The 27,667-nt window shown below is 39.5% G+C and overlaps 2 protein-coding genes across 2 annotated transcripts; one reads left to right on the top strand and one right to left on the bottom strand.

The window, feature by feature from the left end:
- Positions 1–27,609, bottom strand: parp3 (poly (ADP-ribose) polymerase family, member 3). Its single transcript, XM_048254945.1, has 11 exons — positions 27,423–27,609; positions 21,210–21,405; positions 20,181–20,306; positions 19,877–20,059; positions 19,601–19,739; positions 9,462–9,685; positions 5,735–5,884; positions 5,563–5,649; positions 3,695–3,872; positions 2,219–2,362; positions 1–1,277 (listed from the first exon to the last, which is right to left on the bottom strand). The coding sequence occupies exons 2-11, from the start codon at positions 21,381–21,383 to the stop codon at positions 1,108–1,110; spliced, it is 1,575 nt and encodes a 524-aa protein (XP_048110902.1). The 5' UTR covers positions 21,384–21,405; positions 27,423–27,609; the 3' UTR covers positions 1–1,107.
- On the top strand, positions 14,601–19,176 carry LOC125302015 (glycine amidinotransferase, mitochondrial-like). Its single transcript, XM_048254955.1, has 9 exons — positions 14,601–14,743; positions 15,283–15,495; positions 15,614–15,809; positions 15,902–16,092; positions 16,280–16,417; positions 16,549–16,713; positions 18,176–18,239; positions 18,368–18,484; positions 18,574–19,176. Exons 1-9 carry the CDS (start codon positions 14,675–14,677, stop codon positions 18,684–18,686), a joined length of 1,266 nt encoding a protein of 421 aa, XP_048110912.1. The 5' UTR covers positions 14,601–14,674; the 3' UTR covers positions 18,687–19,176.
- Positions 27,610–27,667: the final 58 nt, after the last annotated feature.

The raw sequence follows: 27,667 nt of genomic DNA, 5'->3' as shown, positions 1-27,667 counted from the left end.
CAAATTTAACATGAGAGACTTTATTGTGAGTTTCCTGCTAAACCAGTTAACTTAATGGAAACACTTTATATAGATACTGTATACTTTGTACATGTCATTAATAATGACTTTTAACAACATTTCTAACCACAGTTAACAGCGGCACGCAAGTAATAATTTTATCTGGTAGTGTACAGAACAATGTTTTCGTTTGGTAAGTGCATTAAAAACTGCTTTATGACATAATGTCTTGGTGACAGTGGAATGCTATTACATTGCATCATGGGAGTCCTTTGGCCCTTCCCCCCAACACTGACATCACATGAACATTTAAAAAAAAGAGACACTTAAAATATTCTATGCTCTAAAGTTCCTAAACTGAAAACATAACTAAATGCAGAATGAGCATAATGGTTCCTCTACTAGAAATGCAGCTCTGGTTTTAAAAGATTGATCAGGCAGCCTCACATTGACTTAACAGTTTAATGGACGTCAACAGTGCCATCTTATGGTCAGTTTTAACAAGGGTTAAAGGCAGAATCACAACCATAGTATTCCCTAGTACCCAATGACAGAAAACATTTTAAAGGCAATCTCTGTGCCTTGGTTTACTTTGTGAACCAAGTGTCTTCAGTGTAATAAGAATACAACCTCATGCTGGTTGATTCAACTCTACTATGCATCAAACAAACAAACAAAAATCCTCCTGCATAAACTCTTGTATGCATAAAGCCTCATCGTCTACCTGGCGACTTTGAAAACAACAAAAAAGAAAATTACTAAAATAAAACCTTCATATCCGGCATTAGGCTAGACTAATATAAAGAAATAAGGAGCAGTTATAGACCATCAAACAGTGTAAGCCTTGCTTAGTTATCTGTCTGACTTTAAAGTGTGCAATATGAGAAAATATTTCAATGAGACATAACTTCTCTTACTTCAACACCAGGCTTTGCTGGAAGACATAGTCAGTTATCATAAGTGAATATTGCACTTGGGTCAATAGCTAAACTAAATGTAAAAAGTGACCAGAATCATCAGATATGAAGAGAAAAGGCACAGAGGACTAAAAGCAGATACTTGAGGATTTCCTCCCGTGTGACCTGACTGCGTGTCAGGATGGGGGCTTTACATGCTGAGCTTGAGCATGTAGCGAATGCAACACTGGCTCTCCTTATAAATGAGATACTCGCTGTTGCTGAAGCTGCTGTCCTTGTACTGGGGCTGCTTTTTGGCACGGCCATGGGGAACAGCCACCTTCTTGCCATCCAGAGTGATGAAGACGTCCTTGGAAGGATCTGAATAAAGGCGGCAACAACAACAACAACCACACACACACACACACACACACACACACAAAAAAAAACACAAGTCCTTCATTTGTCCTACAACAAGTGGATTCCAAAATGTACGTACAAAACTTTACTCAGAAACACTAACTAATAGACCAAGCATTTCAAACTGATGTAGAATTTAAACAGATGGCATTACTGTTCAAAAGGATGATCATCTTATCTGAACTCATCCATGGGAACCGTAGAGCTTTTCCAGGACCGCTCTTGTAGTGTTTCATGGTTTTTGGTCATGCTGGCCTGATTTTCAGATGGTGATTATGCCGCCGACCAATCAGTTTGGCAATAGCACAGTGATTCTCTGGGTTGCTAGTGGCTTTCAAGTGCAAATACTAATGTAGCAATTACAACTCCAATGATTGGCTCAAATATTGCCTACAACGATGCCAAGGATGGATGTGTGTAATTTGTGTTCTCCCAGAGTAGAATGTGCTACCCGACAAACAGCCAAGTATGGCTAATTTATCACTTCCTCAGGGTATGCACAATGCCCCTACGATGTAGTTTTAAATGCATGTGTTTGATGGAATTAACTTTAGAAAACAAACTGAAGCAATGGACTACATTTCCTGGATCTTGAATTGCAAAATAGATGACAATAGTTTTAGTCATATATTGGTTGTATTTTGGGTAGTATGAGGAGCGGTATAGCCTGTATTTTTTAGCTTCTCTACTTCTCTACACACCCATGACCATTCTGTCAAAGTGTGGTTGATCATAGCATTGGCCCATGTAGGCATCTGTGTTTGGTAGTATGCATGCTGGAGTACTGCAGTTCTGGACTGTCTCAGGGGATATTCACATCATAGTCACATCAGGCAAATGATGCCAGACTGTTAAAGAGAAGGATTATGAGCAGGTAAGAGGTAACTTATATGTGCTCCCACCTGGTTCTTGGCTGCCTCTCGCCACAACAGAGTCGAAACCAGCAGGTGGCTTTCTCAAGGAACAGTCATCATTGGTGATGGTATGCTCTCTACCCAAAGCCACCTCATTGAGGAACATGATTCCAAAGCCCTTGGAAGTAGAGACTGCAAAGAACAAAAACTTTGACATCAAGAATATGACAACAAAACAGATCTTAAAAATGTGTGCAAACCTACATCAACCACTTTCTACGCCTGTTAATCTGCACAATTATTCTCTCTTCATGAACTGGGTAAAAGGTGCATTAAAATTCACATACAATATATATTAATAAAAGGGGCAGTCTCTGGTGGAGACATGCACTTTGTGAGCATGCAAACAAAGCTGGATGTCATCGTTTCTGAAAGAATCATTCTTATAATGATCATTATTATTAGCATTATCATTATTGTTATCGTTATCATTTTCAAAGTCAAAGTCAAAGTCAAAGTCAGCTTTATTGTCAATTTCTTCACATGTTCCAGACATACAAAGAGATCGAAATTACGTTTCTCACTATCCCACGGTGAAGACAAGACATATTTTACCAATTTTAAGTCCACAGACAAACATAACATTCAAGTAAACAAAAAAGTAAGTAAATAAGTAAATAAGAGGGCACATATAATAATGAAAAAATAAGAGCAGCAACATTTTGTTGAAATTGTGCATAGACAGTCAATAAAAAACTAGTGCAAAGTCAGGCCAATAAGAGGCTTGGGTAGTTCTGTTTGACCTGAGTAATGAAGAAAGTGGCATAGTGGTGCAAGTTATGTAAGAGCAGCAGAAGTGTTGTGTTTTCAGGACAACAACACCAAGTTGTAAAGTGTACAAGTGTGCAAGTGTTCAAGTGTGCAAGTGGAGTAGTGCAGGCCATTTGTGGGTCCAATGTCCAGGATGTTATGTAGCTGAGGGTGGAGGGGGGAGAGGAGGGAGAGAGTTCAGCATCCTTACAGCTTGGTGTATGAAGCTGTTGGTGAGTCTGGTAGTGCGGGTTTCACTATTATTATTACTATTAGGGCCCACTGGGAAGGAGGTGATTACAATGTGATAAATTAGCCGACATGATGTAAACAAGGTTGACACTTTGAAAGTCTGAGGATGTGTGAGGATGTGTGCTAAAAAACACAGCAGAGACGTGGTAGTCTAGTCATGCATGATGTTCAAACCACACAGAATTATTTACACATTTAGGGAACTTATCTACAAACATAAAAAAAAGTCTGTTATAGCATCACTTTGAAAATATGGCTTCCCATGTGGAAAACCTATTTGAATCACACATCACATGTGAATGAATTGTTGGATGACAACTAACTACTTGTCGGGTGGACCAATTTATGCGCACTGAAGAAAAAACATGAAAGCTAATACATCCTACTTTTCTCAGTATCACAACAGTATGTTATCTATGCACAGTTCTCTAGGGTGTGACTGCTTGTGATTTGTTCACTGACCATAAGAGGCTGACTTGCAGTTCTCGGAGGCAAAGTAGATGCCTTTGCCCACACGTCCTCCTGAGTGCGGCATGATCCGCAGGCCCCCTTTCAAGATGGCCGCCACCACAGCCACATTGGTGCCATGCCAGAGCAGTCGCCGGTTCTCCAGATGGTCATGCTGCTTGAACCGCTCGGCCTGTGAACAATCAGGCGTGAGATGCTAACTGATGGAACGTAACCTACGATGGAGTCAATAATGTGCATGCAATACTATCCAAAGTGGCCGATTCCATCCCCTTCTAGAAGAGGTGCCACCTGATGAAATTATCTGGCATGTCAACAACTCTCCCTCAGGCCATTCAAAAGAACCCCTGCTCTGAGCCCACCAATCTGCAAGCCCATATGCCAACAAAGTGGTCTGACCTGTAGAAAGGCCCAATGGTCTGGGCCTGGTTTCCCAAAAGCATCGTAAGCCTAAGATGGTCGTAAAGTCCCTCTTATGAATGTCTTAAGATTTGCCGACTGTTTCCCGAAACCATCGTAGCTTAGGAGTGTCGTGAAAACACTCGTACATCTACGAGTGGTCCAGATTTCTCATTACTGGCTAAGAGTGCCTTAACAGCTACTTCTCATTGAGCTCAGTGCAAATCAAACCAGCTAATAGGCTAATTGAAATAGCACTACGCCTATGTATGGTGAAGGGTATGTGATGATGTGGGGCTATTTTAATTCCAAAGGCCAAGGGAACTTTTATCAGGATGCATAGTATCCTGGATCCATGAAATAACTGGGCTTAAAAAATCTGCCTGCCTCTGTGGGAATTTAACATAGGGGTGCCAATTAGGGGTCGAACAATGATCGGCCGGGCCGATTATTAGGGCCGATATTTAGCATTTTTATATAAATGTTATAATATCGACCCTTATATCGATAATGTTTTCCACAGATAAGCCGATATTGAAATGGATAAAGAATGAAATGCGCTACTGCGTCTCTCACTCCCTGCATTTGCTACTCTGTGGTCGAGAGCATTGGCCCGCCCACTACACCGTGTGATTTGTTAGTTAGCACGAATGCAGCTAATAATGATCGAAGACTGAACACACAGAAAATGTAGGATTCTCATTGAGGCAGACTAGGCTTCAGTGGTACGGAGCTCTTTTTCAAAGGTAAGAAAGGTACCTTACATTGCTGAAGTTCCAATGAATCACAATCCTCTACACTGAAGTTGCAAAAACACCACTGTCAGCACCACCATCAGTATTGGCCCTGAAAAAACCATATCGGTCGATCCCTAGTGCCGATACTTATGACCCCTGTATTTTAAGGAAGAACATTATTAAATGATACATTATTCATTCACAAAGAAAATTGGTGTCCTTAAAGGTTGGATATTTCTTAATTTTTTTACTTTCCAATCATTTCAGTGGATCGTTTCCAATCATTTCAGTGGTTCATCAACTCGTAACAGGGTGAACGGCACTTCTGCATTCGCTTTGCGGGCCTCTATTGGCTATAACCGCACTATGTAAGTTTGTCAGATCGGGTAGCGGATCTGTAGTTCGATGGAATGAGACATAAGAAACTACAAATTTGCCTTGCTTCTGATGTCGCAATACATCATACTTTCATTAAATCATGCAGCATACTCTACCGTGTCTGTGGACATCGTTATTTGCAAAGCCGGTCCTAGATAAACAAATAGCGTGCGTGCGACAGAGGAAAGCAGTACACGCGTCTTTACGCTACGAGCATGTTCGGTAAACAGTCAGAAAAATACAAACGAACGTAAGATGAATCGTAGAAAACCCTCGAAAGTGCGTGTACAGTGTATGCATTGTTATCGGGAAACCGGGCCCTGGCCTGTAGAAAGGCCCAATCCTCACCTCTGCTTCTCTCTCCACTTGCCATACATCCACAATCTTTGCTTTCCTGTAGCCGGCTGCTGTGGCATCCAAGTATTTTTGAATGACCTAAAAAAAAGAGATATGCAAACATAACACTTGTTATTTCCGCAAAAACAAATGCAAAAGTTAATAATATGAAAAGAATGTCTACCTGAAACTCCTCTGTATCGCTTCCTAATGTGTTGAGGTTGCACTTCAGAGACTGATAGTCCTTGTCTAAAGGATGAGGCACCATCTCCACCTCCTGAGGCTTCCCCGACTCTGCCTGCAGACTCTGGGCCACTTCAATATCTGCCAGAACCTGTTATAGCCGAGAGACAAACATACCAGTAAATATCTTTAAAGGAAAATTCCGGTATTTAGCACTTTGAGTCCCTTTTCTGGTTTGTTTTGGATGAATTAGAGTAGTGGACACCGAAAATGCAATGTTTTTTTTTTCAAATACTACACAAAACTGCAAACAGAAAAGTCTTCTTATCTCTTTTTAGACACCTGTGCTACAGTAGCAACCTTAGCTTATAAATAAAAGAATGATAAAATAAATATTAATACAAATTATAAAAACAAACAAAAAGCATAAAAACAGGTATGTGTGTGTTTCACACCAAATAAAAATATTTTCCTCTCATAACTTATTTAAACCTGGCAAACTTTAGGCGCCAGGGTTAAGAAAACAACACCATTGGATTTTGACATTAACATTTAAAAAAAGCTTGAAAGTGGTCAGATATAAAGTCCTACTGTAAATGTAAAAAAGAGTATAAACAAAAGTTTATGAAGGGGGTAAATTTACCCATCTAATTTGCCACTGGATGGCAAACACTTCAAATTATGCACCTTTCAGTAAATACTGGATGTTGAACATTTTTGAGCAGGTTTACTTTCTTTTTTGTCATATTACCCACATAACAAATGAACAGGAAAACAGTAGGCCTAAGATGTAAACTAACAATAGTAAACTATTACTAGCCTATAACCACAAACCGTTATTATAATCCTACAATAAAGTACAGTAGCCTTGTCAAATCAGTTCCTGGGTGACTGTGTAGTTCTTCAGAGTCCTATTTTTACTACCCCTGCTTGTCTGTACCACGTCTATTACGGACTATCATCACGATTACCACTGCCACCTCCAGGTATGTTGGGCAGAGGGTCGAAATAAGCATGGTATGCTTAGTGGACACCATCACAGACGCACCATGACCATCACTGTCAATAGACGATTGATCATAATCTCCAAAAGGCGGCCCCAGCCGTGGCACAACTGGCTGGGGCACCTGCACTGTGCGCCGGCGACCCGGGTTCGATTCACGCCCCGTGGTCCTTTCCGGATCCCACCCCAACTCTCTCTCTCACTCACTTTCTGTCATTCTCCACTATCCTGTCAAGTAAAGGCATAAAAGCCCAAATATATATATATATATATATATTCACTTGTGAACGTTTTTTCAACAGGTGTAGGCCTATTTCTGCTTCAATTTGTGCAAAACTGACTGCATCGCTTCCGCATCATTACAAACAAATGCACGTCTTCGTGTTTCTCACGTGTAGCCTAATACAAGTATGAAAACTTTGTGCAGCGAATTTGGGGCTTGAATCAAAACTCTGGATGTCTAGCAACTACAGTAGTGGAGGAGAGTACAAATGGGATTTGTCACCGTACTTGGATCTATTGTCTATTTTATTCAGTGTTGTTGTTGGTCACAATTACAGTCTTTTTCAGTCGCTAACAAGCGTTTGTCTAACCAGTTGTCACATTTTCAAAAACACAATTAGCACAGCATCGGCCTTTTGTGGCCATACCATTCACACATTTCATGTCGTTTTCACACAATATGCAGTCAGTGAACACATTTCCACAATGCTTACATTTTCTTAACAAACAAGCTATACCTCCTAACAAAATTATGGATTGTTTTTGCAGTATTTACGAATGTTAACACACAACATCCCACAATAGCAAAAACAATATTCCAAACCTTAGATACAGTATAAAAACCTCTGCTTATGCTACCAAGCGGTATTATCCCATCGCCTTGGATACTGTAATATCAGATGCGATGTTGATGAAAACTTGTGGCCTAACCCTGAAGATCCCATTTTATCTGGGCTTTTTGCTGTTGTTTTTTTGTTCAGAATGCTCTTATGTTTCATGGATGTTTTGTTCACTGTAAGCAATACTGTAAAACTTTTTCTGTTCTATCATGTCACAACATGACTTAGAAAAACTCATTCATGCATTTATCTCCAGCAGGGTTGATTACTGCAATGGACTGTTCACAGGCCTTCCTAAAAAGACTATTAAACAGCTTCAGGTGATACAAAATGCAGCAGCTAGGACTCTAACAAAAACTAAAAGAACTGACCACATTACTCCAATTCTTAAGTCCTTGCACTGGCTTCCAGTAAGTCACAGAATTGAATTTAAAGCACTATTGCTTGTTTATAAATCAGTAAATGGAGCAGGACCTAAATACTTGTCAGACATGCTTCAGCAGTACACACCTTCTCGTCCTCTCAGGTCCCAGGTGAAAAACCTGCTAGTAAAACCTACAGTTAGAACTAAACATGGTGAAGCAGCTTTTTTTAGCTGCTATCGCGGCTCAGCTGTGGAACCAACTTTGGGATGACATTAAAAAAGGCCCCAACTGTAGCCAGTTTTTAATCTAGACTTAAGACCAAACTGTTCTCAGATGCTTTCTGCTAACTGTGCCGAGTTACAAATTCTGAATCTGCCTTGATAATTATTCTACTTTGTCTTTTATTACTTTTTTTACTACTTTTGCCTTTGTTTTTGCTTACTAATTATTCTTTATTTTTAAATGATTTTACCTTGTTTTTTATGTTTTCTTTTTATTATGATCTTTACCTTTTAACTATATTGCCCTTCTATGCTTTTATTTGTTATTATTGTTTGGTTTTGTTTATGTAAAGCACATTGAATGACCTCTGTGTATGAAATGTGCTATATAAATAAACTTGACTTGACTTGAATCATACTGTAAACAGTATTTCTACTGTACCTCCTGTAGTAAACAGTAAAGGGAAAAAAAATGATTTGCTTTTTACTGGAATGCTTTTGAATGTGAACATTACATGTTTTTGACTGCATGTACCTTGTGAAGTGAAAACAAGTGTTATTCTTTGACAGAATAATTTAATTTTGAGTCAGATTTCCAGTGTTTTGGTAAAGTTAGTGTGTGCAGAGAAAGATGTGTTAGTATATATTTTAACAAAATGTGTTTTTGAGAAGAAAATTATCCATTTGGCCAATTGTGTTTTGTAGGTGTGAGTCTGTGTAAAGAGTTTTAGAAAAAGTATCTGAAGTATGGGTAAGCGCTTGTTAGCGATTGAAAAAAACTGTAAAAATACCCTCAAGGGCCGAATTACATTATTATTTTGACATTGGGTCGCGGGCCGGAATTGGGCCGGTAGTTTGAGACCCCTGGGCTAAACTGTGTCTAAGAATGCTCTATTAGGGCTGTTCTTAAAGGGACACCAGGCAAGTCTGATGTTTTATTCTCTACGAAACTCCTCCTAGCTCGGTCTGAAGCTCTTTTCCTTTTCTTTGCGTCTTCCGTCAAGGGTTTTTGCTGCTTCTTCGCCGGCTCTGCCATTATACACACGTTTGCAACAATCTCTAGCGTTTTGTTAGCCTGCCTCTGTGCTGTAAACTGATCCTGCTTCGGTCGGCAGGTAGGATACACCGAACTTGCAAGTGGGATATTCTTCCTACAGGCAGTAGGGGCGGGCGAGAGAGCCTTCATTCGCCCCGTAATGAGACATTTAACCATATACCGACTTACGAAGATGATTAATTAACATGAAAATGTTGCCTGGTGTCCCTTTAATGGAGGCTCAGGGCAAAACAACCTTACCAGAAGCATCTCCTTCTTCTTTTCGATGACTTCGGCGTCGCAGATGACGGGTGGCCTGCATCGGCCAAAGTTGTGGGGGATTATGGTGAAGAAGTTGGACGAGAGCTCCTCCAGACACTTCTGATTGGAGCCACTTTTCACCGCCTCCTCAATCTGCTCGATGACCTCAAATCCCTTCGCTATCTGACTCTTGCTGAGCTTTCCCAAGGGCATCTTCTTGATATCTGTGAATTTACATCAGAACATTGACACAGCTGAATAGCTAAGATACAGTACCTAGCTAGCTTTGTATTCTGGGCATTCTGAGACGCATTTGACCACTGCTGTAGTGTATACATGTACACCAATACCAATGCATTCTGAAGTGAAGAAAGTTGCTAGGTCGGTAATCACCTAATAGAGGATCGCTCAGACAATGGCAGAAGAACTATGAGTGAGGAAATGTTATGAGGTTATGTGCCATCAAAATTATGTTGGAAACATTATGCATTAAGGTAAAAAAAAACTGTTAAGGGTGCCTTTAAACAGGAGGTCATCATTATTTGTGCTCCATCTTTTTTGGCAGTCCTAAAAAGGTATGTTAAGAGTAAAGTGAGCAGGTTGACACGAAAACACGAAAGTAAGTCCTGCCTATGAAAAATCTGTTTTATTAACAGGCGTTTAATTACTAGTTCAGTAATTACGCATTAATTACTAGTTCATCTACCTGGCTGTAGAGTTGTGCAAATTAAAATCACCCAGTTAAGAGAATGGTTGGAACTATATGTTATGACAGTTGATAGGCCTTTTCCACCAGCAGAGAACCAGTTCTGTTCTGGTTCACCGTCCAGATTTTGAACCATTTGGAGCATTTCAACAAAAAATAAATCGTGGAACCTGAAAATTTGGTTTAGAGCTGGTGTCCCCCCAAAAAACCGGTGTGGGTATCATTATATCATTATATGCTTCATTATATCATTATATGCATGCAACACCCTTTGTTGACAACACATACTCGACCTTGTGGGATTAAACAGGCTCTTGTTTGCCTGTTCACTAGATCTCACACCACAGTTAAAAAAAATTCTGAACAGTCCATGGCAGTGTACATCAGTGAGCACGGTTCCATGCAGCCAATAAACGGATTCAAATTAGAGCCCGACCGATTTATCGGCGGGCCGATATCATCGGCCGATATTAGGCATTTTCCAAACTATCGGTATCGGCATTTATAATGGCCGATAAATTAATATTTTAAAAATAAAATAGAAACGGACGAAGCACCCTTCAACCATGTCATGAGTGTTGGCGTTGTATAGTTTGTCCACGAGAGGGCACTCTACACCGTCCCTGCTGGCAACACTAGTGTATAACGCGCCACACATCCTGCAACCTGCTGATCCAACCAGAGTCGGGCAGAGAGAACCAGTTATCCGCGAGTGAGATCATCAGTGAAGTGTGTTCATGGTGATTTGGTCACGAGACATACATTGCTTGAAATAACAATTAAAAGAACATCCCCGTCAGTTCTCTTAACTCAAATAAGCATGACAAAATTCGTGAAAACAATGTCCAGTTTTGCTGCTGTTAAATAAGCCAAGAGTGAATCGGAATTAGCTAGTAATTACGTTACGTTGTTACAGTGTAGTTGACTGTCTGTCCTTTTAACTTTTGACAATGTGACTGAAGATGTATTTCTTTAATAGGGAGGGAAAGTGAAAACCAGCGCCCCAAGTGGTTGCGTTCCTATTGAAGAGCAGCTCCAATGTTAAGTCCTATAGACCTATTTTTAAAAAAAATATTGTGAAGCCAAATCAGCGATGTTATCCACCAAAAATATTTGTCAGTGTCTATACAGTAATAATATTCTAACTGTGAAAATGTCAGACCCTATTTTGCCAGAAAATCGAAATTGCTCCTTGTTTCATAAAGAACTACAAAAGAAGTCACGTGACTTTACCATTCAACGTTACTCACGGTAGCATGGTTTGTTTATTAGCCTGGTTAGCATTGACACTTAACACTTACAGCTAGCTCTTCATGTGAGTAGAAGCACAACACCAGTTATCCTGACATAAAGGTTATCACCACGCGGTTTACATCCGCGTTCCGTTATTACAAAAATATGTTAAGCCAGTTAAGCAAATTGCGTATTGATCAGTTAGAGATTAAAGCCCAAACATGTGACGTCACATGCAGCTGTAGTTCCTTATCACCGTGTTACGACAAAAACTCAAAACAATTCAACTGATCCTAAAAATAAGGTATGACCACTTGAAGCAATAGAGGTGACCCCAGTGCCTAACATATGGAAGGCATTAAATTAAGATCCCAATGTGCACCGAGATATATTTTTTCTAAAAAACAAATCCCATCCACTCACTCCGCTAAACTCTCTTTGATTTTTTGTCGTAACACGGTGATAAGGAACTACAGCTGAGCATTCCAGTCTGGAGAAAATCGACTTTATATCAGGTGTGCGCCGGTTATTTATGCCGCTGCTGTTGGCCGGTTGCAACGTACGCTCATCAATACGTCATCGACACGCCTCTTTATGCAGACAGGATTCGATCCCCATTTCGCGCCCATAGACATGAACCAAAGATGGTTGATTACGAAGATACTTCATGAGAGGCCATTTCTTGTCCCAGGAAATTTATGCAAATAGGGTAGCAGTACACCCACACATTTATGCAGTGATCGGGCTCTCTTTTTAACATTGAGGTCTATGGCAGAATCCAAGAATTTCCCAGAATTTGTCAAAGCCTTATTTTTCTGAGCAATGGATGCACATTTCGGACATGGTATCATGATCTTCAAACCCTCCTCCCTATTTCAGTAGAATGTCGTGATAGTATGACCCTCCAGTCGGGAGAAAATCAACATTAATGAAGGTGTACACCAAGTTTATTTTGTACTCCGGCTTATCTGGCGTGGAACCAAGGCGTTCAAACGTAAGTCATACGTCAGTGACACGCCCCTGTGCAGACGGGAACTTAACCAGAGCCCGTCTCTGACTGAACTCCACTTTGCCCTCATAGACATGAACTAGGACGACCAATCTTGCTACGCATTCATTATCTTTGCATGAACTACGACGAAGTATCTTGCTCCGCCTTAACAATCTTTGGTATCATCTCTCCCCGGCCTGTTATTTTGAAAGCGTATGTTTTACAATTTGCAGTATGACGTTATCCATTGCTAAATTAGGGCTCCTCATAGACTAGCTAACCACAAAGCTATCTAATTCCATGAATATCAGTGGAAGACCGCTAACGTTAACATTAATGAGCTTGGAAACCACAACGAACTTATTCTGCCTAAATAAAGTAGGCTACTGATTTATAACTAGCGTTTCTGAAAAAAAAAAAAAAAAAAAAATATATATATATAGGCCGATATATCGGAATATCGGATTTTTAAATCAACAAATATTTGTATCGGTATCGGCCTTCAAAATCCTTTATCGGTCGGGCTCTATTTCTAATCAGTTTATTGGGAATAAACTGAATATGCGTGTGTCTTGTAAACACCTTATTCTGATTAAAATAAACTGAAAAAGGCCATATTTGGTTTACTAATAAATTGTTTGCACAGATGCACACCTTAGCATATGCCTGTTTTAAACAGAATATTGGTTCATGAAAACACCTTGTAGAGTGTTGTAGGCCTGCGCATGATCACTCGCACAGAATTATAATTCTGTGTGAATTAAGCAATCAACCAATTGTCTCATAGCGAAACAACGCATACACTTTTAGAAAGACGAGGAGATAAACTTATGTCTTGCAATCATGCAAATGTCATGGAGTTCATCGACGGGAGAAAATGTCGTAATAGCGACGTTTTTAAAAACTTATTGAGGCTGGCTATCGACATACGCCTGAACAAGTGAAATACAGGTGGAAGGCCCTGAATGTTGTATTATTCAGGCAAAAGAGGGAATTCCACCAGCGGAGGATTTACGTCATGATGTTGGGAATCTATTTGTGGGCTGCGTCGCTGACTTATTTGGAATAATGTCGACTGATGTAAACAGGAATATGCTCAAAACGTGACATTCTACTTGCATGTAAACAGATTAAACAGAACATTGTCATAAATGGAATTTGGGCAATAAACTGATTGAAAACGGTTTATTCCCGGCATGAAAATGTGCTCAATGTCTCACATCATACTTCACTGATAGGACACTATTTGTCCAAATGATGAACTGCAAGAGAGCTCAGCTGTCACCACAAGAGTTCCCCCAGTTTTTGTCCCCCTCTTGTTCATCAGTTCATCATATATCTACTCAAATAGCTTGCGTGCGACAGAGGAAAACTGCTTTAGTGTTGCTTTAAGGCAGGTGTCTGATTACTAGGCCTTATTACAAGGTCATGTGACTTAGGCCACCCCTACCAGTTCTTATTTGCCTGATGAAGATCTGTTGAGATGGAAACGTTGCCTTTTTAGAATAAATAAAGTATCTCTTGGAGCCCATATACAGTGTGCATCTCCTTCTCTCTCTCCGACACATTTTGTCTGGCACCTGTTAAAACGTATTTTAGATGTGCGCACCCGCTTCCACAAATACCTCTATGTCCTAGGGCCAAGGATGTGGAGATCTTGGGGATTGACTAGTTGGGATCACAGGCTGTCCTTGTTTATGTTTTTGTTTCAGGTTTCCTATTAGAAACCTTCTTTTTGGAAGGGAGGTGTTACAACCCCCTGTGCCCTCATCAGGTTCTGTGTAGTCAGTGCAGACCTGGCGGCGTCAATTAGTTATTAAGCACCCTCAGTATGGGCATATTCTCTTTAACATCTTCCTCTTTCTTTCTTATTAATGACAAAGGCATCGCACGGATACATTTCATTTATCTTTCTTTCCCCTAGACATTTGATTACATATGTTTATTATCTTTCATTACTTTAAATAAAATACCCTTCGAAAAAACTTAATTCTGTTGTCTGCCTCCATTTTATGTTATGGCTAAGACCAGCCGTAACACACCATGTATTATTTCTAAACCATTTAATTCACTACAGGAATAGCATGTTTGAAAAGGCACGTCACAACTGTCATAAACAGCAGACAACAATGGGCAGAACCAAATTTTGTTAAACTTGTATCCACCAATACCAGGAAGCCAAGAGGATATAAAAGCACACCCACACAGCTTGCAATCTATTCCCAGAGTCAGAGAAGACAGACCGTCTCTAGTTTGCAGAATATTTGCCAAAAGCCGTGGACAATGCTGCGAGTAAGGTGTCACAGAGATGGTAGCAGGGGGGCTGAAGCAGCCCATCTGATTGGAGCTATGGTTAGTATACACAGCAGTACCATATTTTATTCTTTAGTTGGATATATTCAAACATTTTACAGGAACTTAAGAAACCAATGGTCGGAATTTACATTGCTGAACAACAATTTAAAACAACTTCATTCAACTTATTTCATTTGATTGTTCAATTGTTTTTTGATAAACTCTATTTTGCTTAATTAAAGTTGCTGGATCAGCGTTAGCAATGCACTGCTGACTGACAGTAAATAGCTGGTAGTCGCAGCTGCATGTGTACACAGATGTGAGCTATGAAGGAATTGCGCATGCATCAATTTCTTGGAATCATAATTTACATATCACAGTTTGACTAAAATGTTTCACCACCATATGATTTCTTTCAAAAAGTTCCAATTTGTTTAGAGGACTAGACCACGTGTCAGTTCTTGACATGTGCATGTCTGTACATGACTCGTAGGCTATGTGATGGCCACAGCTGAAGATTTCAAGAAGATTCAAAGTTTCACGGCTGGAAGTATGTTGTGAGAGCTGTAAAGAATGTGTGCCTCTGTTCTATCCAGATTGGCCGCACCATGTCCGGTTGGGTGCAGAGGGCTTTCCAGAGCACTTCCAGCTCAGCTGCTCCGCCCCGTATTGCAGTGGAGGAACCTGCTACTGATCTCGCACCCCAACAGATCCCGGTGTGCGCCTACAATGAATGGGACCCATTGGAGGAAGTCATTGTTGGACGACCCGAGAACGCATGTGTCCCTCCATTCACTGTGGAGATCAAGGTAGTGACCAAGCTTTGAATGCATTCAAGATGCCACAGACCCGGCACAAGGCAGGTTGAGGTTTTCTCATTGTTTCTCTTCAAACAAGACCACTTACTTTGCTGCCATATTTTGACAGGCCCACACTAATGAGAAGTACCGGCCCTTCTACCAAAAATATGGGGGCCAGCCTTTCCCCAAGGACCACTTGAAGAAAGCTGTTGCTGAAATTGAGGAAATGTGCAATATTCTCCGCCATGAGGGTGTTACTGTGAGAAGGCCAGAACCCCTTGACTGGTCTTTCGAATACAAAACCCCAGATTTTTCATCTACTGGTAAAGTTAAAACTTTTTGTTATACAAAATGTATCCAAAACACCATAAGTGTTGCCTGTTACACAATGTTCTGACTACTCACTTCCCTGCAGGGATGTATGCTGCCATGCCTAGAGATATACTTATTGTCATTGGGGAGGAGATTATCGAGGCTCCAATGGCATGGAGGTCCCGGTTCTTTGAATACAGAGCGTATAGGCCTCTCATCAAGGAATACTTCAGGAGAGGGGCAAAGTGGACCACAGCTCCAAAACCTACCATGTCTGATGAACTGTATGATCAGGTATGAAAGTTTCAATACAAAGTGATCCCAGTCAAAAAAAACAATACATAGCTTATATATATATGATGAAAGAACTGTAATCATTTTAACCTTATTTAGATTAAGTTGTCATTGAAAGATATGGTAGTTTTATGAACATTCTTATTTTTGTATTTCCTTTATCCTTAATTCCTATCATTGTGCATAGGACTACCCCTATCGCACTGTGGAGGAAAGGCACAAGCTAGCAGCCCAGGGCAAGTTTGTGACCACTGAGCATGAGCCCTGCTTCGACGCTGCTGATTTCATAAGGGCTGGGACAGATATCTTTGTGCAAAGGAGTCAGGTTTGTAAATGATTTCCACTACAATTACGAGTAAAGGGTAACCTATTGCAGTGTACCAACAGCTTGCACTAGTTTCAGATTTTCACACAGTAAATTTGATGAACTGATAAGGCCATTTTTCCCCCCAACAGGTTACAAATTATATGGGTATTGAATGGATGCGTCGTCACCTTGCCCCGACATACAAGGTGCACATCATTTCTTTTAAGGACTCTAATCCCATGCACATTGATGGCACTTTCAACATTATTGGTCCTGGCCTGGTGCTGTCCAACCCTATTCGCCCATGTCACCAGGTGGGTACAAGTGGAAAACATTCATCAAAGTGTTATCTTTTCAGGTGTGCGATGAATCTCTAAGCTTCACTGGAAGGCATGTTGGATGACTTTTTGGCCGATTGCCAATGTTGGACTGCAGGCATCTTTTTTTAGTCCATGAAGGGAATTAGCCTATTACTCTTATTGCAAAGAGTAGCCTATTACTCATATCGCAAACAAGTTTGTGTAGTTTCTCCAGGCTACATGGAGGATGTTCTGATGAAGAATCTATTGTCACCATCATTACCACAGCCAATTCAGACAAGTTCAAATTGGACTATTGGGAAAAAAAATAACTTCAAGATGGTCAATTGCATTATTGCATTCAAAGACTCAAATGTGGTTAAAAGTAACGAATACTTCATGCTCATATTTCAAATGTAGTGGAGTCAAAAGTACAGTATTTGTCTTTCAAATGTAGTAGACTAAAAGTCACAAGTTTCAAAAAATATTAATACTCAAGTAAAGTACAGATAACCAAAAATCATACTTAAGTACAGTAATCAAGTAAATGTACTTAGTTGCTGTTCACCCCTGCACATGACTATTAGTCACAGGATCAGCCAAACTATGAAAAAAGTGTGACTTATAGTCCGGTGAATACGGTAATAAAAAATATGCCACATTTTTAAACTTACATTTTCACATGAAAATGTCAGTCTTATCCTACTTGAACAGGGTTGTATAATGCCTTCCTGAAATCTTATCTGTGAGGTAGATTGGCAGAAATGTTCAATTCTGCTAAATGCAGATAATTACATTTCTTCAGTTTTTGTTAGCCGATACGTTTGTTTTGCCGATATAGAGTACTAAAGTGTGACATCACGTTTCCGTAGCAACCAATTTTCTGTTCTACACAAACCGAATTTACAACGTGAAATACTATGCCAGACCAAAGTTTTATAGAAAAGGAAAAGTTTTTTTGCAAATTCATAAGCAGTTTGCCTCTCCGATGATTGAAGCAATTGTTGAGAATAGATTGTCTTCATTTTTTATTAAAAAAACTGAAACTAACGTGGTGTAAACCACTGTCGAAATGGTGCAATGCTTCCTGAATGCAATCATCAGTCAGAGTCTCATAGCCTACTTGCCGATTTCTTTTTCAGGTTTCTAAATAAATTCCAAAAATGTTTTAAAAAGTGTCCGAAGCCACCCCGGTTGACAGTAATAACGTAATGTAATCAGAAAATGTACTGTTACGTTATAAACTTTATCTTTCATACTAGCGCAAACTTTTTTTTTTTAATACCCCGGAAAAATACATAATGTAATTTATGTGCTCCCAGAATTATGTGGTGAGAGATCTCCCAGAGGTAACCCATTGCTTAGGTCACATACTATGCTACAGCAAAGCTGTTTGGACATGCAAATGTGCTCCCATCTTGTAGTATAATGTTGCAAGACTTTGCAATGGAAGCTAACTGAAACTTCTCTCTTTCAGATTGAAATGTTTGAGAAGGCAGGCTGGACAATGGTAAAACCCCCAACACCTCTGATTCCAGATGGTGGGTTTATAACGTGATTATAAATAATTCAAAGTTATCATTTACAGTTGAGTTTGGAGTAGATTCCCTGTATATGTCCTACTTTTGTTTTAATGGATATTGTCATGTAATCATTGCTCCCTTGGTAGATCATCCTATGTGGATGGCCTCAAAATGGCTGTCCATGAATGTCCTGATGCTGGATGAGAAACGAGTCATGGTTGATGCCAATGAGACTACCATCCATAAAATGTTTGAGAGTCTTGGTAAGTTTAAACGACTTCCCTCTGTGGCAGAATTTTACCAAAGGTCTTTTGTGGTTCTAAAGATTTAAAATTCATTTCTCCTCCAAAAGGCATTAAAACCGTCAAGGTGAACATCCGACATGCCATGTCCCTTGGAGGTGGCTTCCATTGCTACACAACTGATGTTCGTCGTCGTGGTACCCTGCAGTCTTACTTCCATTAGCCATGCCAGAAAGTAGCAGTTGTTATTGAGCTTTGAATGTTATCTAAAAAATAATCAATGATAATTGTTTTTACTCTTACTAAAAAGGCCTAGACTACTGTAGGTTGATTTCACAAAGCTGTGTGTTGAAGCTTTTGCAAGAATTGACGTGAGAAATAGCAACAATAATGATGTCGACTAGGAGCATGATGTTCCTTATAATTGATACTTCTATTGCAGTGTGAAGTCATTCTTCCAGTAGAAACTAACCTAGTTCTTAAAGTTCTTATTATTTGATACTTATGTTCCGATAAGTGATGTTCAGATGGCAAATCATGTTGTATGACATTAGAAATGTTCTTAATGTCCTTGGTTCTTAAATAACCCATTGTATTGACCAAGTCATGTGTGTGTGCAGAGAAGGTGTAATGATACAATGACACAATGAGATTATGATACCGTGCAAGGTATAAATGTGTGTGTGAGAAACAACTGTCTCTTGGGGGGACTGTAGGAGGACTGTAGGGTGCTCTTTTTTTTTGCAAATTTTTTTTTTCCACTCCTAGGCAGATTTCCACTTACACTTTCCACTTGTGAACACCTGGCTGCTCATTACCTCCTTAATTTCAATGGAAGCAGTAAGAGTGTACCAATTTTTCACACACTGCTTCAGTATTTTGGCTTATTATAAAAATGACACATCATGTGTTATTGGTAATCTGGTTGTATCGCCCTAATTTTAAGACCTGGTTAGGATCAGATGAATTTTGACACCATAAAAAAAACATAGAATTGAAAGAGGGTGTACTTTCTTTTTCACATTTAGATATATTGAGATTAAACAGCTAATCTGCTATTGATCAAAACTGAGGTGATGTGTAATATATGCATTGTGATATTATGGCTCATATTAAAACAATGTAAATGGTTCCCACCTAGATTCATGGCCTCCATGGCTTCCTTGAACATTTGCTGGCTGAAGATGAGCTCAATCAGCTTCTTTGTAGGAACATCCAAGGTGCAGGGTAGGACATTTTTTGACACTTTTGATTGGGGCGCATCAACCGTATCCACCTGTAAAATGCATATATGACTCCAACCATTAAAGAGTAGGTCTCCTAACAAAAGCAAATGACTATTCTTCCTTTAGACAAGTTAAAACATATTTTTTGAAGTTCACCACTAAGGCAAATAATACTCAAGATACATACCTTGATCTCAGCGTCCTCATCCCCATCCACTTCAATCAATGTATATTTTCCCGGGTGAGTGACAAAATTTTGCCGATCACTCCAGTTGTTCTTTGTTTTGTCTTTGAACTTCTTCTCAAACTCTTTTATAGCCTTATTCACATCTGAGAAGGGACTAGATAAATTGAATGCACCTTGTTCCCCCTTTGTAAAAAGAGAACAAACAGGCTTCAACAATTTAAGCTTCCGGTTTTATTTTGGATTGAGATTTTGACTGTTATGGCTAATCTTACATTCCAGGGAAAAATATTTAATGGCTACTTACCACTCTGCCCCACCTTGTCCAGCAGTGGTATGACTTTCCTGATGTTAGGACTTGAATGACATAGAACTTGTTGTTGTTATTGCCAATATTGGTCTGATTGAGCATGCAATCATAGTCTTCATGCACCTGGAAAGTAGCAAATCAGGCAAAGATAGTGTTACACTTCCTGGTCCAACACTGCAGACAGTAAATGCTCTGCAATAATGACAGTATCAGTTTACTGAACTCTGAAGGACAAAATGTATATTTGGATACATATCAGAAATGAACATTTGTGAAGATGCACCTGACTATTTCATGCAAATGCTTTCTGTGCATTTCTTACATTCAGAACAAACACTATACTAGATAGGCCTAGGGCTGTGTGTATCTGGAGAACCTGAATAACAATATGTATTATAATACAGGGGTAGGGCTGTGCAATTAATCAAATAAATGGATTAATCGTGATTATGACTTCTAACGATTTTGCTACATTCAGTTTTATAGCAATGCTCTCCATTGTCTCGAGTTGTCATGTGCATTACCTTTTTACATGTATTTTACATGTATTTTTTTCTGTTGGATTATATTTAAAATTCAATTTAAAAATGTAAAAAATGTAAGTTTTGAAAATGACTCACTAAGTAATTGTGTTTTAATCACATATTGAACAAAATAATCGTGATAATGATTCTTTCTAGCAGCCCTATACAGGGGTTACAATTTAATATACTAAGACACATTGTGACAATGTAAACAAGACTACAAGGTATTACTTTTTATGCAATCAGAAAAATTGGATCAACATTTGCATTCATCATTCCCTGTAACATCCATTATCATAGCATGAGGCACTTTTTTTGCAATCTGAGCAAAGGGATTAACATCCTATGTCTATATCAGGAAAAAACAAACAAAAACAAACAAAAAACAGTCGTTTTACAAATCAATAGCCTACAGTGTCACAAAACATAATACCACAGTACTCAAGTGTGCCCAATATTTTCTATCCTGCTGAGCCGTCCTACATAGTAGCGGCAGCCTCACCTCCGCAGATATGTGACAGCAGCCATCAACCCTCCTTTGGCTTTTCTGCTCTGGAGCTGCTGATTTCAAAGCTTCTTTGGCGCTTTGGAAGGCGTCCTTTGGAGCCTCTTCCTCTACCTTGACCTTCTTTCTCCCAGCCTTGGAGGATGAGGCTGCTCTTCTCTTTGGTGGCATGGTTCTTTCTTACTTTCAGTAACTATGAAAATGAAATAATCATGGATTCTAGCAAGTGGATTATAATAGAAAAGAGGAAATAACAACTGGCCAGTTTATGTGTCAGCTTTAGATTGTGAAAATGATGCTCAGAGGGCAACAATATCATACACAGACCTGGCCTATGCAGGTTTGTCAAGCTTTACTGTTACATGTACTGAAGTTGGCTGTGTTTGCATGTAATGTAATGCATTGTAATTGCATTGCATGTAAATGCAATGGTCTATTATCACTGTTCTTCTTATAATTACAGTGCATGAAAATGCACTGTACTGTTATTCCAAGGCTTTTTCTTCTGACTTCTTCTTCTTCTTCTAACGCAGTTAATGCAGCTTCAACCGTTTAACGTAGAAACTTTATTCAAACTATGTTACGTAGGTCTTACTTAGGACATGTGGGCTATGTATTTTTCAGCTTTGTAACTTTTAAAACTATTAATTAAAAACTACTCAAAATTTCCCCACAGACTTAACATGGGCTGATGACATCACAATAAGCAATTAGAATCCTATGCCAGGTGTTCCGGCCACCTGGATCAACTGCCAGTCTCAGGCTTTAACCAGAGAGGGTTCAAGCGGAGCGAGAGGCGCAAACGTTCGACAATTTCCGCGTTCGATTATTGCAAGGGGGAGGGGGGAAAATCCCCCTTTATGCAGACCAGAGTAAACCCTCGCTGCACTAATGTCAATGGAGACTTGTGGAATTTTACCAATAAATTGGTCATTATGTCTTTCTGGATTTGTTGAGGTTTTTTTGGAAAATTTTGTCATAATCTGTAAGTGTTTGGGATCATTTCAAGCCTAAAAGTGTAATTTTTTAGTGTTCGGATTTGTAATAAAATAACCTAATATCAGACCATGCTGCTGCCAGTTACTGTCCGGTTGTTAGCATGCTAGCTAGCCTCTTAGCTAAGGTAACATTTTAAACGGAGAAGTGTAATTTCTTTGAAATGACAACTAGCTGAATAACATTACTGACATTAGTTAAAGTGGATAGTTTATATTCAAGTGAATTTGCAACAGTATATTAAGTTTAAGCGAAGTCCTTCAACTAGTCACTTGTTAGCGCATAGCTGTACTATTGCCATAGCTACTCCCATCCACTTGTATAGCATTTTAAGCTAGCGTTAGCTAGCAAGCTAGCTCGGTTCACATGACTAATTAAATTATTCATATCATGTCCTAAAGAATGATTCATTGGTATCATACACGATTATATACAATAATACTGTGAACACAATTATGTTTATTTGTTCTTATTGCTTATTAAGAGAGAAAGTTTATTTAGTGACGTAGGGTGACACTCCCACTTATGCAGACCGGAACTGTCCAGTTTTGCTCCCATAGTAACGAATTACGTTGCTCCATCTTGCTAGTAATCAAGGATCTTTGCTTTAAGCATACAAACTGGCCCTATTAAGACTACACATCCTGTTCAACTGCTTCCTCTGCCAAAAACTGTTTCAAAATAAAAGTCCTCACTACAATATTTCACTGTTAAACAATTTAACCCTTTAAACTACTGAACTTTTTAACTGTTCAGCCATTGTAACTGTTACTTGTCATCAACTATGACTCCTACCCACTATAGCTAGTTAGCATGGTTAGCATGGTTGTATATATATATATATATATATATGTATGTATATATATATATATATATATATATATATATATATATATATATATATATATATATATATATATATATACACATATACATACATACATACATACATACATACATATTAATTACACACAACTGTGATTTTTTTACTTCAAGCTTACATTGGTAAGTGTTCATTAGTGTATTCTGAGTATCATTCTGCTGTATTAAAACAAAGAATGTTGATCAATATTGAATTGACCTAGCCTAGAAATCTAGACGCACCCTAGCGGCGGCAAATTCATTTGCTCAGCCTGTACGTCTAGTATCAAACCATAGGGATTTCTATTGGCTGACGCCGTGGACTTCATCCAATCACAGCGCTCTATTTTGTTGTTGTTGGCTATGGCTAACGAAGAGTTGTTTGAATCGGCGTTGGCGTCAACTTTGGAGGAGTTGGACTTGTGCTTTTCTTTGAAAGTTGAGCAACACAATGCACTTAAGTAATTCCTTTCGAAGAAGGATGTATTTGCCGTTTTGCCGACCAGATAATGGATATGGTCGTGGCGCTGGCCTATTGCATGCCTAGGCAGTTTGAAAGACAATTCTCTGCCCGCCCCTTGGATTAAGCGAGGTAAATGGTTCGATTCCAGACTATACATTTCAATGATATAGGATGGCCCGCCAGGCTGGAATTGACCATTTATTTTTACTGACTGTCATATACTCTAAGCTAACATCTAACCAAGTAAGTGGTTTTCAAGAATACTGTAAGACTGTGTAATCTGAATAATCATACTGTAAGTAATATAATGTTACACAGCAGCTTTTTTGCATTTACATGCAATGGTAATTCCCTGGAATTCACCCTTCGCTAAGTCCCGCCCTCCTTAGTTACTGTTGCTATGCCTGACAAGCTTTAGGACCCTGCACGTCTATTACATAGGGGGAGAACCGGGATTTTTCAATGAAATGTAATTTACAGACATCGTACCACACTGAAAGCTAATATTTTGACACTAGCAACCTACATCTGTCCTTTGTCAAATACAGTTGGAATTTCATCTCTGAACAAAACCGTTCATGAGTTATTTAAGCAGAAGTCGAATGTGCGTTTTGTTTCATTCGACTCTCCTGGTCAGAATTAATGGAACAGGCATGGGGGACGAAAGAAACATCCATTTAAGCTATGTACTTCCCACAACTTCAATATTTGACAACATATCATGAATGGTACTTCAAATAGGTGTTATTTTAAATAGATTGCTGATGGGCTATACATCTTGGTTAATGTCTGTTAACAACTTCTTGCCGTTATCATGAAGCGTGTACAAGGATACAAGGATACAAGGAAGTTTATTGTGTATCTCGCGGTTATGGAAATATCATGCAATATGCCATTTTTATAGTTAGAACAATATGTGTTCCCAATTATATCATGTTTCTATAGTGTAACATGTTATTTCACTGTGTCTTTACGTGGGTTAGGGCACCACACATCCAAATAAGTGCCCTTCGTGACCCACAGGCCTTCAGTCTTCAGGTTGACATGGCAAAACTCAAAAAGCTTGTCAGACCTCCCGTGCCTAGTGACGGGTTGCTAAGCCACGATTGGCCTGTGGCGGTTTTCGGGTGTGGCTTAGCGAAGGGTGAATTGACCGATCCCAAGCCCCTCCTCCCATTGTCAGTCCCATAGTTACTGTTGCTAAGTCGGACAAGTTTGCAGGAAAGTGTGCGAGAACGCGTGTTCAACATGGGTACGCAGCACCATTTAGCAGAGTGTAACAGTGTATGCTAGATTTCTGGGCGTCAAGTAATATTGATATATTCAAAAAACAGAGGCCAGAAAGGCCTTCAGTATTCGGAAGGACACATTCACAATGTCTGCTGTTATCAACGAGGTGGAACACCACAAATTGAGGACAAACCAATCTGGTGTTACGGATCTTAATGGGATGCATGTTAACTGGGGATAAACAATTAGCACGTTATCACAAGCAGGTAGTTTACCTTATTTGCTGCAGATGTGACTGATTCAATAAACAGGTCTGTGCAAACATATGGTGTTGACGTGTCCATAACAAAATCTAACCATACCGAGGATTAATTAAAGACTGGTCCAAGTGCTGCAGATCCAAGTTCCCACGCAACTTGGGAGAGTGGCTAGCCTGTTAAGCAGCTCATGTTGGGGAGGTGGAGAGATAGCTTAAACCCGTAGGCCGATAGCCTACTTATTATTTTGAATGGCTGCTTTAGAAGGAAGAGTTCAAATAAACATGATACAATGTAGGTTATTGAAAAGAAACCACTAGATCTACCCGAAGTTCACCCATACAACGCCGCGACATATCTGCAGTTTGCAGACGTGATTTGTCTTGCACAAGACTTCATCAGTGCCCGCTTATGCTATACTTAATTTAAATGTGGGCAATATAGTAGGCCTACTATTAGCGATTTCGAGACTGCATAGCATATACAGCAAGGTTTTCAATCGGCACATGATTTGATCTTTAGAAGACATTGGCTATCTCTCGTTCAGCCATCAATGATGCATCGCAGTAGTCTATTCCGTTTGTTGAAAAAATGGTCATTAGCTTATTTCTGTGAACAGTCTTCTATCCCAAGTTAAACATGGCAAGGTAGCCTATGTCTAAAAGCTGAAAGTATTCGTATTGTGTGTAAGGCGATAAGTGATTGAAGGTGTAGCCTATTTGCGCGTACTTTCAATTGTATGAGTGTGAGTTCAGTTCCTGCAAGGTAGGTATATTTTTTTGCGTAGGCTTATGTTGTCGTTTCAACAGTGGAAACCAGGTTTAGTTATGTTTTTGTCTGTAGTTATGAACACAAAAAAGGGAACATTTTCGTACACACTCAGATTTCTTTACTGAAAAGTAGCAGCCTATGCAAAGTTAGGCCTATCCTATGTCTGTCAACGTTTCACACGGTCAGGATATCGGATGTCACTTCTACAAGTATCCCAGGCATATATTTGAACCTTTTTGAGCTCTTTAGTTATTTAGTTACTTAGGCTACTCGCAAAAGAAGCATTAGCATTCACATAACCGGCGTATTGTAGGCTACAGAATGGACACTATAAAATTCAAAATTGACCGAGGTTGACCGAGGTCCTCCGGCGTCCTCATTGTGACGTAGTAAAAGGGGGCGGGGCTTGGGATCGGTCAATTGCATTTTCTAGTTAAATTATGAGTTTGTAGTCAGCAATGGCCAGGAGGGTTAAGTCACTTGCTGTGCCATCTGTCACATTTACACCATGTGTTTGTATATTAGATGAAATAAGCTACCATGCCATGCAACTTATTCAACCTCATGACATTCACAGTATGAAGCCAATATTGTTCAGCCATGTCAAGGTTTTTGGCTTGACCAATTTAAAATGGCAGTCTATAGACAAACTTTTTAATGTAGGGCCTATCATACACATTCTTTCACTCAAACATGCGGGAATTTGTGGGTGTATGTAGGCTATGCCATGCTGTTTGAGGTGCAAACAAGCACTGCATCGCCATTGAGATCACATAGTAAGGAGCTGGCTCAAGGGTTATAAAACTATTTTGTCGTGTTTGTATAATGAAAGCGCGGTTTTTATAGTCATGTCATGTGTGTCCACTTCTGGCTCCTTGGCTATCAATTTGGCAGCCTAATAACGGGCTATTTGACGTCTTTAGAACAGTAAACATGTCGGAGGTGTCAAATGTTGAATTACTCCAGTCTATATTTTTTGACGTTAATCACTCCTATGATGTATAACTATTGCCTATCCAAAGTAAACAGATGTTTCTAAGTTAACTGACCAAAACCCCGATATTATTGTTTTCACCAAGTGGTCTGTGACGTATGTTTGTGTGAACAAGTTTGTTTGTATAGCCTAGTATTACAAAATTGATACGCGACACATTATGTCAATGTGTTTATTATTGTATACAGAAAATAGAGAGTAGCCTAATTCGTGGGTCCTTCACGTGGCTGGCTGGACAGATGCTTAGTGATTTCCGTAATATCGATTGGTCAGTAAACTGGGCAAACAATCTTTGAACTGGGCTTGTCTTGTCTGGACGTGTTCAGTATGACGTCATGAAAAAGGCACCAAGCCAAACCGAGAAGCAGTCAGTAGGCCTAGCAGCTACAGTTAGTCTAGTTGTCCTACAGAATGATGCGATTCCCTGCTAAACTATCAGTGTCATAACATCGTGTATAGAACATATTTTCTGTGACAAGTAGCTGGTAAAATACAGCCAGCTAGCTACAATCCTGTCCTGTCACCCGCCCCCTCCAGCTCCAGCTAACGTTACTGATAGTACAACCGAGCATATTTGAAAGTTTACTCGGCTGCATACAGCGATTCATATTGTCTGGTATGTGGTAAAATGCACCTACCTTAAGAGAAAGTACGGTGATTTCTGAAGATAACCTGAAAATAGTGTTGTACCACGGTTGTTGGGGTCAACTAAATCTGGAAACTTGCTTCCGGTTTTGATTTAACGTTCGGTTCGTTCGGTCCTCGTGTGCCTAGACTGTGTCCAATCAAAAGACGCAAAGTCTGGGAAACACGCCCTTGTGTTTGCATTTGCAGCAATGCATGCAAATGATCTATGGATTTAAAGGGGTACTTGGCAACTATT

This window comes from Alosa alosa, chromosome 10 (genome assembly GCF_017589495.1).
Source record: "Alosa alosa isolate M-15738 ecotype Scorff River chromosome 10, AALO_Geno_1.1, whole genome shotgun sequence".
NCBI lineage: Eukaryota > Metazoa > Chordata > Actinopteri > Clupeiformes > Clupeidae > Alosa > Alosa alosa.
Note: the sequence above shows the minus strand (reverse complement) of the source record. Positions and strands in the feature narration are given on the sequence as shown.

What these genes read in the sequence shown, in the direction of transcription:
- LOC125302015 (XM_048254955.1), top strand. Translation starts at nt 14,675, where the DNA reads ATGCTGCGAGTAAGGTGTCACAGAGATGGTAGCAGGGGGGCTGAAGCA. An exon ending in CCCAGATTTTTCATCTACTG is followed by an intron (nt 15,810 to 15,901) that starts GTAAAGTTAAAA and finishes ACTTCCCTGCAG; the next exon opens with GGATGTATGCTGCCATGCCT. An exon ending in TAAAATGTTTGAGAGTCTTG is followed by an intron (nt 18,485 to 18,573) that starts GTAAGTTTAAAC and finishes CTCCTCCAAAAG; the next exon opens with GCATTAAAACCGTCAAGGTG.
- parp3 (XM_048254945.1), bottom strand. Translation starts at nt 21,383, where the DNA reads ATGCCACCAAAGAGAAGAGCAGCCTCATCCTCCAAGGCTGGGAGAAAG. An exon ending in GGACAAGGTGGGGCAGAGTG is followed by an intron (nt 20,060 to 20,180) that starts GTAAGTAGCCAT and finishes CTTTTTACAAAG; the next exon opens with GGGGAACAAGGTGCATTCAA. An exon ending in CATGGAGGCCATGAATCTAG is followed by an intron (nt 9,686 to 19,600) that starts GTGGGAACCATT and finishes GTAAATTCACAG; the next exon opens with ATATCAAGAAGATGCCCTTG.